Raw genomic sequence first — 18,818 nt, 5'->3', positions numbered from 1 at the left:
CAGCAACTGTATATTTTTATTTTGATACACTTAATGAGAAGGCACACATTAAAACTAATTAACAAAAGAATCAGATTTGACACCTACGGTATCTTTTGCTATCTTGTTGGCTTATACTTAAAATAGACTGCCTGAAAATGCAAATCAAGATGGAAGATTGTCGCTATGGAATTGGATAACAATAATTAAGGGGAAAATGCAGTTATGTAGATACAGAAAATGCAGGATTAAGTTGATTAATTGGATTGCTCCAAGAGGAAATAGAAGGATTCCAATGGCCCTTTTAGATTTTGGATTCCCATTAAGTATCAGTTGTTTCTCTATACAAACACGAGGAAATCTGCAGATGCCGGAAATTCAAGCAGCACACACAAAATGCTGGTGGAACGCAGCAGGCCGGGCAGCATCTATAGGAAGAGGTACAGTTGACATTTTGGGCCGAGACCCTTCGTCAGGGCTGTTTCTCTAGACCATTTTTATAATTTTTGTTTAAAAAAAGCATTATAATAAATCTTCACTTTACCATTTTCAACACTTTTGCAGGAAGTGGTGCTTGGAAGTTTGAGCAATGATTTTTCCCACATTAAAGGAAAATAATTTTTATAATCTGATTGTATTTTCAGATGGCTCTGTATAAAGGCAATGGAAGCAAATATATCAGGATTACTGCCTATGCAAACGAATAACACAAGGTAAGAAATAACATCACGGACCCATGGTCTTCCTAATCCTGAATTTCACATGGTTGATTAATCTTTCACAAAATTAGGGTGAAGGTTTCAACCCGAAACGTTGATTGTATTTGCCTCACCACAGGCTGCCTGACCCGCTGAATTACTCCAGCAGTTTGTATCTCTGCTCGGAGTCCAAGCCTAGCCTGGGACTTCCGGCAACACACCAGTTCATAATCATAGGTCCCAAAAGAAAACAAAAAGTATGAACGACAGCTAACGAAGAGCTGGAACAAGGCAGCGCAGCACGCCCTCACAGCTAGCAGCTTCGGGACAACAGCGGAACCACATGCTCGGTGGGCTGCAGGAGGCGCTACCTCCCTCGCTGTAAGGGGCGGGCTCTCGGTGCAGGGACCTTCTGGTCAGTCAGCGTATTGCCAGGAATCATTGTCCTTGCTCCCTTCAGCCGTTTTCGTTCCCAGTCACAGATCAAAGCAAGTACAGCGGAGGTAAGAGAACTAATATCTTGCCTTTCCCCTCTCCCCGGGGGAAGGCCCTCTCTCTGCGTTTGTGAAGTCCGGAAGTACAAGACAGACCCAAATGGATCCCGCCTGACGTTGGTGGTATTGCCTGTACTTTCCGCAGTCTTGTGCAATTCGAATGGTGGTCTGAGTTCGGAAGGGCGGTTGTCTTTGATGGCAGGGTGCATGGGTGGCGCAAACTTTTGGTGGTGTTCTTCATCTCACCATGGGACATGATGTTTCTGACCGGGGTCCCAGACAAGTTATCCCGATCTCACGTGACATTCGCCTAGAGGCGCCTTCCTGTTCCCAGGATTGTTTTAAACTTGTGTAATTTTAAAAAATGTGATTTCGTTTACTCTGTCAGTTCTTGCAATTGTTTTATCGTGTGCTTCACGGCAGAGTTAAAGAGACGTGGGGTGGGCTAGTGATCACAGCCCTCGGACACGACGTGCCGGGCATTCCTTGGTCACTGGCCAGCTTGCGAGCTGACACCACGTTACCCCGTGCCAGCAATCATCCCAGTCGCTAATGGCTACAGCTGTTAGACTTCTGATGTTGGAAATGCTCGGTGGCTAGAGTTTTTTTTTATTTTTAGCCTGGTGACCTGTGACAACAGCTTTTCTCGTGGAGGTCTGCTGGAAGTGCCAAACACTTGCATAATATAACGCCTTCCATGGGTTTGGGACATACCAAAACACCTTGGAACTGAAGCACCTTTGTAGTGAAGCCTACGTTGTTGAGCGAAATCATCACAAGTTTGAAAGGAGAAACGAGGTTTGACCGAAGTGCTTATATTATGTGTAAAATAAATTGAACATCGTTCCTTTTTCGTTATCAAGCCCTCAACACGCGGGCACGATCAGGAAATACATTTTTTGAGATTGAAATTAAGGTAATTCTTTGTAACGAGGCAGTTTGGTTGTAGGTTTATCGATTTCAGTGACAATTTGTTTAACTGATAACCTCATTTGTTTTTTCAGATTCCGGAGTGGTCATTATGCAATGTTGTCCCCCAGTCCATCATTTTTACAAATCAAGTTTGACGATTTACAATTCCATGAAAATTGCGGTGGAGGAAGCTTCGGTAGTGTTTACCGAGCAACATGGTTGTCACAAGGCAAAGAGGTGGCTGTCAAGAAATTGCTAAAAATAGAAAAAGAGGTAAGGCCCAGACCTCCTTAATTTGCGCTACCTGTTGTATTGCTTTTTATTATTATGTTTTCAGGCAGAACAGTCATGAAAAATAATAACACATTACCCTCTCCATTGCAATAAATTCATTACAATTTTTCTGCCTAACTGTTGCGTTACTTTGTCAATTATAAAGTATCTTCAATATGAAGGCAGGCAAATAATATTTCATCTTGATATTTATCACAGTGTCTTGAATCCCCCCCCCCCCATAAGTGTTGCCATATCTGCCTTCAGTTTCTGATTGACACCACCTTTGGAGCTGCTCCCCATTGGCAAAGTATCTTGCAAAATGTAGGCTTTGGCTTTAGTGGTTTTGTTGAAGTTTCACCACAGTTAGATACACTCAGATAATAGATATTGACTTACTACAATTGAGTGGTTAAGTCAACTGGTCATAATTTATCTGGTGCATGTGGTATTTTTCTGGTTTTGATGTATCTGTTCAATGCATGTTTTATTGGGCATTGTTGAGAGGAGAGAGGAATTGTGGACGGCCCTTTGATTATGTTGGCTTTATACATTTGTGTTGGCATTCACAAACTGTTTCCTCATGGAGAAGAAATGCTGCAAGGAAAGGCACAGAGCAAAGCAGGGAAATAAAAGTTTGATGCAGAAACATAAGTAGCTACTTTCGCTCTCCTGACGAACAACTGCAGTGACTGTCTGACAACATTAGTAGTTGGACAAAGCTGACAATGTGCTATTAAAAAAAATCTTGCCTCCCCCATCTTCAATCTTTTAATTCGATGCTAGATTTAACACAAGAAATGGGGCTTGATGGATCCACTTTGTTTCGGCTGGTGGCAAGCTTTATCATTTTACACATCTAGCTTTACCCTACCACTTCCTGTGTTGATCTCTCCGCAACCTCTAAAGTTTCAGATGATTATTCAAGTATCCAGTACCAGGTGAGCAGAAATATTTACTTACTAGATTCAGGGAAGACTTGCACTTACCTGTCATTATAAGCTTCATTCCAAGCCACTCACAATATTCTTCTCGATGATGACTATATGAAACTAGACTGTTCACAGCTCCAGTGCCGGAAATGCATGTCAAATCGCAAACCTGTCTTACCTTAAAGCCACCTATTTGTACGGCTGTTATTACTCAATTTTATTCTCGCTTCATCTGCTGTTCAGTCACTTTTTTTAAGCATGAGAGCCAGTCATTCCATCATAAGGCAAGTAGGATAAATGAGAATCCCAAGATAGTCTATACATACATAAAGAGCAAGAAGATAACTGGGGAGAGAGTAGGACCACTCAAGGATAAAAGAAGCCACATGTGCTTAGAAGAGAGGATATGAATGAGGGCTGAAATGGTATTTAGTATTAACGTTTACCAAGGAGAAGGAGGAGAATGAGATCAGTGTGGATTCTGCTCATACGCTAGTGCATTTTGAGATAAGGAAAGAGTTAGTGAAGAACATTTAATTTGGGTAAATCCCCAGAACCTGACAGGATATGCCCCAGGTAATTAGAATGAAAGTGGCAGAAGATGAGATTGCTGATGCCTTGACCAAGATCTTCATTCCCTCTCTAGCCACAGATGAGGTCCTAGAAATCTGCTGAGTGACATTGTTCAGGAAGGGAAATGGATAATCCTAGAAGCTACAGACTAGTCAGTATCAAGGTTCCCCTCTCCTGGTTTCACCTACCACCTGCCATCTTGTGCTGCTTCCCCCACCTTCTTACTTTGACTTCTCCCTTTCCTTTCCAGTCCTGATGCAGGATCTCATTCCAAAATGCCAATTGTTTACTCTTTTCATAAGAAATAGGAGCAGGAGTTGGCCATCTGGCCTGTCGAGCCTGCTCCACCATTCAATAGGATCATGGCTGATCTGACCATGGATTCATCTCCACCTACCTGCCTTTTCTCCATAACCCTTAATTCCTCTACTGTTTCCATAGATGTTGCCAGGGCTGCTGAGTTCCTCCAGCATTTTGTGTCTGTTGCTTTGGATTTCCAGCATCTGCGGACTTCCTCGTGTTTGCAGTAAAGGCTTCTTTTCTTCTCGCTCCTGGCCTCGTGCCAGTCAGCCAATCTTCTATCTATACTGGGATCTTTCCTCTAATATCATGGGTTGCTATCTTTTTAAGCAATTTAATTGAGTTTTGTTAGGGTATAACAAAGGTGTTGATGAAGATAGAGCTGTGGATGTTGTCCACTTGGATTTTTAGTAAGCTGTTCGACAAGGGCCCTCATGGTAGGCTCATCTAGAAGATTTAACGTGCATGGGATCAATGGGTGTTTGAATTTAGTGTTGACTTCCCCATAGAAGACAGAGAATAGTGGCGGATGAGACTGAATTCTGGCTGGAAGTCTATGACCAGTTGTGGTCTGTAGGACCCTGTACTTGGAACTCTACTATTTGTGATGATATATAAATGACCTAGATAAAAGTGTGAATGAGTGGGTTAGTATGTTTGCATGCAATACAAAAATTGGTGGTGTTGTAGATTGTGTGGAAGATTGCCAAGGGATACAATGGGATATGGATCAGTGCAGATATGGGCAGAAAAATGGCAGATGGAGTTTAATCCAGCTAACTGAGAGGTTTTGCATTTGGGAGATCAAACATAACTTATATATGCATCTATCATTTCAGAGTTATTTTTCAAAAAAGAAAGCATTTGAAGTAGACTGCATATACAGTGTGACAATGTTGTAGCCAGCTAGCTAATTCTCCTATACATTAAGCTTCGTGCCCGAAATGCCGTGTCCCCGCTTGATTTTATGCACGTTATACATAGATATGTAACTACCCTTCACCACACTGCACTTTTCAGGAGAAATTACCGACATGGTCATAAAGTTATTACAGCACAGGAATCAGGCCCTTTGACCCAACTTGTCCATGCCAACCATTCCCTTACTGAGCTAGTCCCATTTGCCTATTCTTGGCCCGTGACCCTCTGAACGTTTCCTGTCCATGCATCTGACCAATCGTCTTTTATATGTTGTAGTTGTACCGCCTCTGCCACTTCCTCTGGCAGCTTGTTCCATATACCCACCATGCTCTGTGTAAAAATATTGTCTTTCAGGTCCCTTATAAATCTTTGCCTTCTCATTTTAGGCTCCCTTACTCTTGGGAAAAGACCATGGCTATTCACCTTGTTTGTACCCCTCATGATTTTATAAACATCTATACGGTCATCCCTGAGCTTCCTGTGCTCCAGGGAAAAATGTTCATGTTTATCCAACCTCTCCTTAAAATTCAAACCTTCCTGTCCAAGTGACATCCTCTTGAATCTTTTTTGTACCCTTTCCAGTTTACTGACATCCAGTCTCTTTCCATCAAACCAATAATGGTAAGACCTTGAACAATATTAATATAGAGAGGGATCTTAGGGTCCGTATTCATAGCTCCCTGAAAGTGGCAGCACAGGTTGAAAGGCTGGTAAAGAAGACATGTGGCATACTTACCTTTATTAGTCAAATCACTAAGTTCAAGAGTCAGGAAGTTATGTTGTAGCACATTGAGAGTATTCCATTACATTCTGGTAACCCCATTACAGAAAAGAGGCTTTGAGGAAGATGGAGAAGTGGTTTACTAGGATGCTGCCTGGATTAGAGTACATGTGCTATGAGGAGAGGTAAAATTTTGTGTTTTTTTTCCCTAGAGTCAGTGGAGGTTGAGAGAAGGAGACCTGATCAAAGTTTGTAAGATTATGAGAGGCAATGATAGACAGCCAGTATCTTTTTCCCAGGGTTAAAATGTCTAATACTAGAAGATATGCATCTTAAGGTGAGGGGGTATGTTCGAAGGAAATGTTCAGGACACATTTTTTACAGACAGTGATGGGTTCCTGGAATGTACTGCCAGTGGAGGCGAATTCAATGGATGTGTTTAAAAGGCTCTGAGATAAGTACATGAATGTACAGAGATTTGAGAGACATGGCCATTGCGTAGGCAGAAAGGATTAGTTAGGCATAACATTGTGGGGCAAAGTGTTTTTGTGCTATATTGTTATATGTCCTATGTAAGTGTCTCACTTCTTCCGCTGGACTGGCTCACTAGGTAGCCATTTGGACCCAGTTAAGCAATACAGTATTTCGATCTTAATGTTTAAATCTTTGTTTTTAAATTCCTGCCATGATTCTATCTCTGATATGTTTCCATCTCTAGTTCTTACCTAATATCATCAACCTCAGTTGCAATACCATTGCAAATTGCACCTTCAGTTACCAAGCCCATAAACTTTGAAGTTCTTTCTTTAAATCTTTCCCCTTTGTCTTTAATATACTCCTTAACTTATATGTTTTAACGGGTTTTTGATCAACCTGTTGTTTCATTAGGTGGTGGCCCACTGCCAGTTCTTATTTGGGATTGCTTCTATGAAGTGGCTTGGAATATTTGCTACATTATGTAATAGGATGGACTGATATCGAGGCCTTGGGCCTGCTCCAGGCTGCTCCTGGATTCGGATCTAAGGACTCGGAATATTGTCGCTGGCTTCTATCGTTTGCATGATTTGTGTTTTTTTTCCTCCCTTTCTCTGCACATTGGGTGATGGTCTATTTTTTTAATTGGGTTCTTTCGGGTTTCTTGCTTTGTGGCTGCCTGTAAGCGAACAAATATCAAGGTTATATAACTTATACATTCTTTGATAAGAAAATGTACTTTGAAACTTTGAACGCTGCTGAGATAAAACTCAATGCCCTCAAAATAAATGTGCCTCGAGGGAAATTCAGTTCTGAGGTTCAGTTTTTTTTATGAGAAGACATGCTTCTGATACTAGAATGAAATTCATATTGACACTGGGTACCCTAGCAACAATATGCAACTGGGAGCTGGCTTAGTTACTGGAAGCAAGGCCCTGGACATCAACAGGACATTCCATAATGTAATGAGCTCCCTGGGGAATGGAGTTGTAAAACAAGCCTCATCCACAAAAGCTGAAAATAATCTTCAGCAGAGCGTATGAAACACTTTGGATGTTTCTGAGATTTACAAATGAAGAAAGAAAAACTTAAAGGTGTTAAATAAACAATTAAAAAATCTGTATTAATTAATGCTTATCCCAGTCCTTTGCAGCTGCTCCCTTCCATTGAAACTAATGGGGAAGTTGTCTCTGTGCCAGCTCTAGCCCGGCACAGATGCTTGTGTGGACTTCCCATGACTAGGAACTGAATGGATTTGTGTTAACAACGATAATGAGTGCAACTTCCAGATCTCCACCCTCACACAGAAATCAGGACCTTCTGATATAAAACCTGTGCCATTGCTCTGGAAGTGAGAGATCAAAACTCCTTGTGTTTAAAGCTCAAGAGTTATGAAAGCTTAAATTTAAAATAGACATTGGCTCCATGTTGCATTCAGGAGCAATTGGAGTAGTTTCCATGAAGAGGTTAAGAGCTGGACACTGAGCATGAAGGGCAGCAGATTGTTGCACTGGAAATGCAGTATGTAGATGTATTCTGGAGTGATGATGTCATTCTAGTGCCCTGTCTTCAACTTTATTATCTGTTAACAAAATGTTGAAAGGTAAATGCTGATCCTAAGAGCATTTTTAGAAAAAAAAAGCTTAATTACTCTGACAAGTTTCATTTGGAACAGCAATGTTTTAAAGTAAATTATAATGTATCATAGTAAACATCCCTAGCACAGGACAACATGAGGGACTGTGAAAGAGAGGAAACTTTACATGCAACTCTCTGAGTGAGTGAGGTGGCTTGCAGGGTCTCAGTTCTGCTAAACACCTCCTGAATTAGGGTTGTGTGTTTAAGAAAAAGTTACTTTCTGTATGCTTGTGTTTGTTGAAAATTAGCCCCTCTCAAAGTATTCACACCGCGTTCAACAGCATGAGTTTGCATGACGTGGGCACCACGCACTCTACAATGCCATGGAATGTGTAGTCATCTGTATCAATGGTACAGCCAAGCCATTGCAACAGCAGTCAATTTTAGTTGATTCTGTGAAATGTCTTTCCAGGGAGACCATATCTGTACACGGTAGTCCAAGTACGGCCTCGCCAACTATCTATACAATTGCAATATAATGTCCCAATGCCTATAATTCAGTGCCCTGGGTGATGAAAGCCAGTGTGTTAAATGCTGTTTACACTGTCCTGGCTACCTGTGACGCTGCTTTCAACAAATTATGCGCCCATTCCTTGCTGCTTCCTTGTGCCTGACCATTCCAGGTGCAAGTCTAACGCTGGCTTGACTTTCCAAAACCATACTGCACTTATCTGCATTGAAATCCATTTACCACTCCCTATGAACTGCAACCTAACTTCGCGGCATCCACAGACTTGCCGATCTAGTCCTTCAGAATGATTTGTACAAGTAACAAGGGTCCCAACATCGACCCCTATGACACATCACTAATTCCCAGCCTCCATTCTGACCACCACTTTCTGCGCCTCCAACTTGTAATCGAGAAATTAATGAAGAGTTCAGTGAAAATTATGAGGGGGATAGATAGAGTTGATGTGGATAGGCTTTTTCCATTGAGAGTGGGGGAGATTCAAACAAGAGGACATAAGTTGAGAGTTAAAAGGCAAAAGTTTAGGGGTAACATGAGAGGGAACTTCTTTATTCAGAGAGTGGTAGCTGTGTGGAATGAGCTTCCAGCAGAAGTGGTTGAGGCAGGTTCGATGTTGTCATTTAAAGTTAAATTGGACAGCTTATGGACAGGAAAGGAATGGAGGGTTATGGGCTGAGTGCAGTACGGTGGGACTAGGTGAGAGTAAGAGTTTGGCACGGACTAGAAAGGCCGAGAAGGCCTGTTTCCATGCTGTAATTGTTATATGGTTAATCCGTAGATGAACTATGCTCTAGATATGTGGGGAGAAGGTTCCAAGTACAATAAAAAATAGGCCACAAGCTTCCCATATACATCCAGAATAATCCCAAGATTAGTACCTTAGTAACATTCCCCCAACCCCAAATCACTCTTTCTGCTGTTAACTGGAAGTCATTTTGTCAAGATTGTTTGGTCAAGTTCAGAGACTGTTTGGTTAACTTTGCTTTGAATTAAGACACCCACAGTTGTACTTGATTGGTCTGGAATTGAAACGAGAGAACTTGGATGCTTGTATTTTACAGGATAGAGCTTTATTATGCCAGGAAATTGACCACAAGTCCCTCCAAAGAACTGAAAGGATCATCGGGGTTGCCCTTCTACTCGTCAAAAATATTTATCAGCATTGTCAATGATCCCTCCCATCTATCCCACAGTCTCTTTGACCCCCTGCCATCCGGCAGGAGGTACTGTAGTATTAGGACAAGAGCTGTTAGGATGGGAAGCAGCTTTTTCCCCGTATGACTATTGAATTCCTTGCCACCATTCAAAATCAGAATCCAAACCAAATCAAGTTTAATTATCATTCAAACCATACATGGGTACTGTCAACTGAGACAGTGTACCTTTGGGGTCAAGGTGCACAACATGTATTCAAAATAGTGAGAGAAAAATAACCACACATCCTTGTGCAAGAAAATGCATGTATACTCCAAAGTCCTGAACGACATGCTTTCAATCCAACCTGTCATTCCGCTGGTCGAACATTCGAGGGCGCCACTGACAGGAGATGCCAGCCTCCAACTGAGCATGGACCACCTCGGGCACCTCCTCTCCTGGACTGCATCCAGGTTTTATCACGCATGAAGCACCAGCAGCATTATACTGTTTACTTTTTAATGTGTGTCATAAATGCACCTTATTTGATAATTTACTGGTGATAATATTTGTGTTATGTGTGTGGTTATATGTACTTTGTTGTGCACCTTGGTCGAGAGGAATGTTGTTTTGTTTGTACTGTTGAAAGACAATAAATTGAACCTGATAATATTAGGTTCCACTATTCTTGATAAAAACCAGAAATGAACTTCCAATTACAGCTTTTATGAAATTCCATCTTTTGTTCAGATCAAGAGTAATGGATACCATCTTACAAGATTCTATCTTCAAAATACCAGTGTCAAGTTCTCCGAGTTTGATTCCAAACCAATCAAAACTTGTGAGCTCAGAAATGTTGTGTGGTAACTCTGAGGCAGGCTGTTCCTGAATAACAATCAGTGCAGAGGGGACTGTATGTTTTATTTATATATGAAACCCTTAAGCCAGAAGATATTTGGTCGAACTCTCATTCCTTCAGGTTTGAAGTAACAGGTCATGTTGATGGAGAAAATCTGTTGATCAGATACTTAGATGTATTCATTTTTTTCTTTCAAGTCACCTCAATAATAGCAAATGCTTTGAGAGGCTGGTCAAGGACTACATCTGTAGCATGCTGCCACCCACACTGGGCCCCCTACAATTCACCTACTGACACAACCAGTCGACATATGATGCAATAGCCACCGCTCTACATACCGTCCTTACACACCTGGAGAAGAGGGATGCTTATGTGAGAATGCTGTTCTTGGACTACAGTTCAGCATTCAACACTATAATTCCCTCCAGGCTCGACAAGAAGCTCAGGGACCTTAGCCTTCACCCTGCCTTGTGTAGCTGGATCCTGGACTTCCTGTCAGATCGCCAGCAGGTGATAAGAGTGGGCTCCCTTTCCTCTGCCCCTCTGACCCTCAACACAGGAGCCCCTCAGGACTGTGTCCTAAGCCCCCTTTTTTACTCTCTGTATACCCATGACTGTCGCCACCCACAGCTCCAATCTGCTAACTAAATTTGCTGATAACACTACACTGACTGGCCTAATCTCAAATAATAATGAGGCAACCCACAGAGAAGAACTCATCACCCCGACACAGTGGTGTCAAGAAAACAATCTCTCCCTCAATGTCGCAAAAATAAAGGAGGAATGGAGACAGGCTAACCCCTATGACATGAATGGATTTGGGGTTGAGCGGGTGAACAACTTCAAGTTCCTCGTCATAAACATCAATGAGTATCTCATGTGGTCTGTACATACCGGCTGTGTGGTGAAAAAGGCACTACAGCGCCTCTTTCACGTCAGACGGTTGAAGAAGTTTGGTATGGGCCCTCAAATCCTAAGAACTTTCTACAGGGGCACAATTGTGAGCATCCTGACTGGCTGCAACACTGCCTGGTATGGGAACTGTACTTCCCTCAATCGCAGGACCCTGCAGAGAGAGATTCAGACAGCCCAGCACATCTGTAGATGTGAACTTCCCACTATTCAGGACATTTACAAGGACAGGTGTGTAAAAAAAGGCTCAAAGGATCATTGGGGTCCCAAGTCACCCCACCCATAAACTGTTCCAGCTTCTACCATCCAGGAAACGGTACCACAGCATTAAAGACAGGACCAACAAGCTCTGGGTCAGCTACTTCCACCAGGCCATCAGACTGATTAATTCATGCTGACACAATTGTATTTCTAAGTTATATTGACTGTCCTGTTGTACATACTACTTATTATAAATTACTATAAATCGCACATTGCACATTTAGACGGAGATGTAGCATAAAGATTTTTACTCATATATATGAAGGATGTGAGTAATAAAGTCAATTCAATTCAAGTTATCTGAATGGAATGTTTCTTCAAATAAAACATTTTGTAGAATGAACTATTTCCAGTTTTAATTCACTTAAGTGATGATCCATTTCTGTTGGAAATTTCATTTAAGTGCAATTTGATTTTAGGAGAAAATGATCTTAATACATTATGGTGTTCAGTTTTTGTTTGATTGACACTGGTAGCCCATGCCTTTTGGGGTGGTGAAGTTGTACTTAATTCTAAATATTCTAATTTTAAGATGTTTGACTTTTTAAAGGCCATAACATCCTACAGGTGAATCATAACATACCTTTGTTTTAGAGAGTTGTTAGCATTAAAATAGTATTGTTGATAAATGAATGAATAATTTATGATTTTTTTTTTAAATCTAGGCAGAAATTCTCAGTGTTCTCAGCCACAGAAATATCATTCAATTCTATGGAGCTGTCTTAGAGTCACCAAACTATGCCATCGTCACTGGTGAGTAGGCATCTAATAGGCTACACCATTCTTCTTGCTTACGCAACGTGGTGCTTTAGTGAAATACAGTTCCTACTAGTTTCATTATCAATAGAAAATCTGCAGTTCATACATTCCAAGTAGCTTTAGACTTTGTTCTTGCAAGTGTAACATAAGCATCTATTACTTTTGTTAAATTTGTTACATTGCTTCAAATGAATTTTCAGTCTATTTATATAAATGTTTATGTTTTACAGGACTCTGGTCATTGTTTACTTTTTTTCCATAGTATTGTTTACATTTTTTTTAAATCACTGTTTCCTCTCTCCAAATATTTAAATTGCCCCTATGTATGTGTATGTTTGCTGATACATCTTTTGATTAATTGGTATTAAGTTTTAAATTTATCTTTGCTGTAAAGACCATTCTTCTAATAGATAAAATAGCAAAATATTTTTAAATCTGCTCTCACTCCATCCTCCCGCCACCCCACTAGGAATAGGGTTCCCCGGTCCTCACCTACCACCCCACCAGCCTCTGGATCCGACATATAATTCTCCATAACTTCTGCCACCTCCAACGGGATCCCACCACTAAGCACATCTTGTCCTCCCCCCCACCCTCTCTGCTTTCCGCAGGGATCGCTCCCTACGCGACTCCCTTGTCCATTCATCCCGCCCATCCCTCCCCATCGATCTCCCTCCTGGCGCTTATCCTTGTAAACAGAACAATTGCTACACATGCCGTACACTACCTCCCTCACCACCATTCAGGGCCCCAGACAGTCCTTCCAGGTGAGGCAACACTTCACCTGTGAGTCGGCTGGGGTAATATACTGCGTCCGGTGCTCCCGATACGGCCTTCTATATATTGGCAAGACCCGACACAGATAGGGAGATCGTTTCGCTGAATGCCTACGCTCTGTCCGCCAGAGAAAGCAGGATCTCCCAGTGGCCACACATTTTAATTCCACGTCCCAGTCCCATTCCCATTCTGACATGTCTATCCACGGCCTCCTCTACTGTAAAGATGAAGCCACACTCAGGTTGGAGGAAAAACACCTTATATTCCATCTGGGTAGCCTCCAACCTGATGGCATGAACATCGACTTCTCTAACTTCTGCTAATGCCCCACCTCCCCCTGGTACCCCATACATTATTTATTTATATACACACGTTCTTTTTTTCTCTCTCTCCTTTTTCTCCCTCTGTCCCTCTCACTATACCCCTTGCCCATCCTCTGGGTTCCCCTCCCCTTTTCTTTCTTCCCGGACCTCCTGCCCCATGATCCTCTCATATCCCTCTTGCCAATCAACTGTCCAGCTCTTGGCTCCATCCCTCCCCCTCCTGTCTTCTCCTATCATTTTGGATCGCCCACTCCCCCTCCCACTTTCAAATCTCTTACTAGCTCTTCTTTCAGTTAGTCCTGACGAAGGGTCTTGGCCTGAAACGTCGACTGTACCTTTTCCTAGAGATGCTGCCTGGCCTGCTGCATTCACCAGCAACTTTTATGTGTGTTGCTTGAAATTCCAGCATCTGCAGATTTCCTCGTTTTAAATCTGTAACTCAACAAAGGAAAATATTTGAGATACTGTTAATTTTTCAAAAGCATTTTTTAGCTATCATATCCTGATAATATCTTGAACATTATTGGACCGGCTCATCTGTATTACAGCATTCTTGTAACATATTCACGTTCCATTTGTCTCAAAAGTTTTCCAAAGTCGCAGTGTTAGCTTCAGCGTGGTAGGACCCCCATTTTGTACAGTCATTCTCTCCCCTCCCCCTCACTTTGTTACAAAGGGGTTGAAATTCATGCAGAGAATGTACCACTTTGAAAATGACACAAGTAGAGAGACAGGAATTAAGTTGGGCCACGTCTAAGAAATCCGCTCTTTCCTTTTCTCAGCCCCAACCCATCCATGTCCCTGTGTAGAGTCTGTGGCTAAGCTCATGAAAATTGTTCAACTGATCAACCGCAAAGATTGCATGTAAAAATAATAATGATTCAAGACAAAATCCAAGTGTAGGAACTTGAGGTTAAAATAAGGAAACTATTAAATGTTTATATTACAAAAGACTGTGCCTGTTTGGGATGTATTAAGACGGAAATATTTAAACTTGCTGTGGTGGAAAGTGCTCTCTAACCATTGGGTTTAAAATGTGATACAAGTGCAGCACAGTAGCTTTGCAAAGTTTTCTTGTGGCCCCTGGATATTTGACAAAATTGCCAGAGGTTATTTAAGTGTTCTCCAAATAAAGGTACATGCATTCCTAGGAGTGGAGCCAAATTCAGCATCAGCACAGAACTATTCATGTTACTGCGACTGCACTGCAGTATTACCGAGTCTCGGCAGTCAACTGCCCATGCTGACATCTGCAAATACTCAGAAACCAGCTCTCTCACTGAAGCGAGAAAGAGGACAGACCTTGCGCTTAGCATCTGCGCTCAGAGTACTGTGTGTAATTCTGGCCGCTTCATGCCAAGAAGGATGTTGCGGCTTTGGGGAGGGGTCGGGGTAGTTTTTCAGGTTGGTACTTTCATTAGAAGGAATGAGCTATAAGGGACAGGTTGGATAAACTTGGGATGTTTTTTCTAGCGCATTGGAGGTTGAATGGAGTCCTGCTAGACGTTTATAAGACAATGAGCAGCTGAACATAAGTGGGTATTCTACGTTGGTGCCAGAATGTGTTGCCCCAACATATCCTGGGAGCGTTGGTTGTTAATGCAGACGATGCAATTCGCTTTATGTTGTGATGTACATGTGACAAATGCCTCTGAATCTATATAAGAGGCACTGATCAGGTAGACAGAATCTTTTCCTCAGGGGAGAAGTACAAAGTACCAGACAACACGTTTGAGGTGAGTGGGGAGAAAGTTTCAAGGAGATAAGCAGGACGAGTGAGTGGAAGGTACTCTTGAAATGGTGGAAGCAGGTACAATAGTGACATTAAAGAGGTTTTTAAATAGACAGATGGCTCTACGGTAATGGAGGGATGTGGATCTTGTACATGCAAAAGTGAATTACTTTAATTTTGTACATGTTTGGCGCAGCCATTGAAAGCTGAAGTGCTTGTTCCTTTTCTACACACCAAATGCCGGAGGAACTTGGCATGTTGAGCAGCATCTATGGAGAGGAATAAACAGTTGATGTTTTGGCTTGAAGCACTTCATCAGGACTCAGCCCAAATGTTGACTGTTTAGTCCTCTCCATGGTGCTGCCTACCCTCCTGAGTTTCTCCAGAATCTTGTGTGTGTGTGTGTGTGTGTGTGTGTATGTGGTCTCAGTCATTTTGGATTTCCAGCATCTGCAGAATCTCTTCTGCTTGCTCCTTTGCTGTATTGCTCCATGTATCCACAAGGCAGAATTCCTCTGCCGAGGTCCTCCAACAATGAAGATTCATGGTAAGACCATGGGGAATGTGGACCACTTTGGGATTCATTTCTGGTAAAGGCAGATATCAAGAATGAAATTTGCTGCCACTTTCATTTTTCTAGTGCAGTCCTTGGTCAATTAAGGAAAAATATGTTTGAAAATCAAAACTGAAGATCTGATCTGCTCTGCAACATTAATACCTGCCCTTCTCCCATGGTTCTATCATCTAGACTACCAGCAGCATAACACCACGCTGTCTCTCCAAAAATCACCTGAAAGTCAAGCAAATCAGTATCAGTGTCCTCTCTCAAACCAACATTATCATTAATTACATTCAGTTAGCTGTACAGGATAGACAGAGTTGTTCAAAGTCAAAATAAAATGTGTTATCAGAGTACAATCCTGAGATTCTTTTACTGTGGGCATACTTAGCAAATCTATATAGAAGTAACTGTTAACAGGATCAATGCAAGAGCAAGAGTGCAGAAGACAACAAACTATGCAAATATAAATAAATTACAATAACTTATGAGAGCATAAAATAACAAGGGAAAGAGTTTTTAAAATGAGATCATTGGTTGTAGGAACATCTCAATAGATGAGTGTATTATCCTCCTTTTGTTCAAAGCATGATGGTGAGAGGTAATATTTCTTCTTGAACCTGGTGGTGCAAGTCCTGAGGCTCTTGTATCTTTTACATGATGGCAGCAGTGGGAAAAGTGCAAAGGGTTGTTTACAAAATGCTAACATTTTCTCTCCTTCCTAGTACTGATGATGGATCCTCATTCTGAAACTTTAACTTTGGTTCTCATTCCACAGATGTTGCCCGACCCACTGAGTGCGTCCAGTGTTTTCCGTGTTTTTTTTGTTATTATTTCAGATTTCCAGCATCTGCAGATTGTGATTTTCATAAATTCTTTGCATTCCTACTACCAGAATCCCAAAGCATCAATCTATTCTGAAAGAGATAACCAGGCAAAGGAAAGGATTTGAGAATGTGTCAAAGTTGCCTTGTACAAACACAACATCTCTAGTGATTGAAATTCCTGGCTCATTGCTTCTCAAAGTAGAGAAGCTGTTGTTGAGAATTTTGAGTCAATGCTTTCAGAGCTCACACAAGCCCTGGTTAAGTGGTAGAAAGGATGCAGCTCCTCACAAACATACCCATCCAGTCATGCACTTCCAGTTTGCTCAGGAACAGTCTGCAGCTCTCACAGTGGCCTTTTGTGAGTTTCCACAAAGCCACAAACTGAAATGGAAGCAAGTTATCCTTGGTCCCAGAGCACTGCCCAAGAAGAGGTGACACAAGATGATTGACATTTATTGTACAGCCTTGTGTTTTATTTACGTAGATAGAAAGATACTTTATTGAGCCCAAAGGAAATGACAGTGTCACAGTAGCATTACAAGTGCACAGGTAGACAAACAGAAGAAAAATTTTTAAAAAACAGGTTTCCTCAAACAGTCTAACAGGAGGGAGTCATCACTTCCCTGGCTATAGGTTAACTCATTATACAGCCTAATGGCCGAGGATAAGAATGACCTCATATATGGCTCCTTGGAGCAGTGCAGTTGTCTTAGGAAACGTGGAAATTCAGCACTTAACGTTTACTTTGCGAGTGCTTGTTTGTTATGTGTTAATAGCTTATGCACATAAGATAAAGTATTGTTGTAATCATGTTTAATTTTCCACACATACAAATAAACTAACGGGAAGAAAAGGAGGGGAATTTTAATTGTGTTTATTCCATTGCCTTGTGTCTTCTTGGTACATATATAAATGTTGATATTCAGAGAATTGTTGCAGCATACTGTTTGTATCTATCTAAGATTTTACTTGCTACTTATTTCATTTTAAACATGATAAGATAGAATAGAATACCCCAGTATTTTTTTTCCACAACTGCAAAGATTGATTGTATTGATAGATTATCAGCATTTGATGTTTGAAAACTAAATATCTTGGTGCTTGTATTCCAAACACGAGAACCACGACTTCTGAAGAAGGGTCTTGGCCCAAAACATCAATTGTTTAATTATTTCTATGTATGTTGCCTGACTTGCTGAGTTCCTCCAGCATTTCGTGGGCATTGCATCGGTGCTTATATTGTTAGATTTCTAATTTTTGTGAAGAGCTACAGCCTGTTTTAAACAATAGAATGGTTAAAAGAAATTGACACTAGACACTAGAATACTACAGCACAGTACAGGCCCTTCGGCCCTCAATGTTGTGCTGACCCATATATTCCTTTTTTAAAAAAGTACTAAACCCACACTACCCCGGTACCCTCTATTTTTCTTCCATCCATGTGCCTATCCAAGAGGCTCTTAAATACCCCTAATGTTTATACTTTATACAAACCCCATTTCCAGAAAAGTTGAGATATTTTCCAAAATGCAATAAAAACAAAAATCTGTGATATGTTAATTCACGTGAACCTTTATTTAACTGACAAAAGTACAAAGAAAAGATTTTCAATAGTTTTACTGACCAACTTAATTGTATTTTGTAAACATACACAAATTTAGAATTTGATGGCTGCAACACACTCAACAAAAGTTGGGACAGAGTTAAAATAAGATTGAAAAGTGCACAGAATATTCAAGTAACACCGGTTTGGAAGACTCCACATTAAGCAGGCTAATTGGTAGCAGGTGAGGTATCATGACTGGGTATAAAAGTAGCGTCCATCAAAGGCTCAGTCTTTGCAAGCGAGGATGGGTCGTGGCTCACCCCTTTGTGCCAAAATTCGTGAGAGAGTTGTTAGTCAGTTCAAAAGGAACATTTCTCAATGCAAGATTGCAGAGAATTTAGGTCTTTCAACATCTACAGTACATAATATTGTGAAAAGATTCAGAGAATTCAGAGACATCTCAGTGCATAAAGGGCAAGGTCAGAAACCACTGCTGAATGCGCGTGATCTTCGAGCCCTCAGGCGGCACTGCCTAAGAAACTATCATGCTACTGTGACAATTATAGCCACCTGGGCTCGGGAGTACTTCGGAAAACCATCGTCACTCAAGACTGTCTGTCGCTGCATCCAGAAATGCAACTTGAAACTGTATTACGCAAGGAGGAAGCCATACATCAACTCTATGCAGAAACGCCGGCAAGTTCTCTGGGCCCGAGCTCATCTCAGATGGACCGAAAGACTGTGA

General features: G+C 41.4%; 1 protein-coding gene across 5 annotated transcripts in view; it reads left to right on the top strand.

The window, feature by feature from the left end:
• The first annotated feature begins 1,012 nt into the window (after positions 1-1,012).
• LOC140199568 (mitogen-activated protein kinase kinase kinase 20-like) overlaps positions 1,013-18,818 on the top strand; it is a 126,104-nt gene continuing 108,298 nt past the window's right edge. Inside the window, exons 1-3 of one of the 5 annotated variants that reach the window (XM_072261852.1) lie at positions 1,013-1,180; positions 2,176-2,356; positions 12,216-12,303. In XM_072261852.1, coding sequence (XP_072117953.1) covers positions 2,198-2,356; positions 12,216-12,303 — 247 coding nt within the window. In that variant the 5' untranslated portion in view covers positions 1,013-1,180; positions 2,176-2,197. Of the gene's footprint in view, positions 1,181-1,284; positions 2,088-2,175; positions 2,357-12,215; positions 12,304-18,818 lie in introns of those variants that run through there. The other 4 variants (XM_072261855.1, XM_072261856.1, XM_072261854.1 and 1 more) reach the window with 4 other exon arrangements.

This window comes from Mobula birostris, chromosome 6 (assembly GCF_030028105.1).
Source record: "Mobula birostris isolate sMobBir1 chromosome 6, sMobBir1.hap1, whole genome shotgun sequence".
Lineage (NCBI taxonomy): Eukaryota > Metazoa > Chordata > Chondrichthyes > Myliobatiformes > Myliobatidae > Mobula > Mobula birostris.
This window is presented reverse-complemented; position numbering and strand designations above follow the sequence as displayed.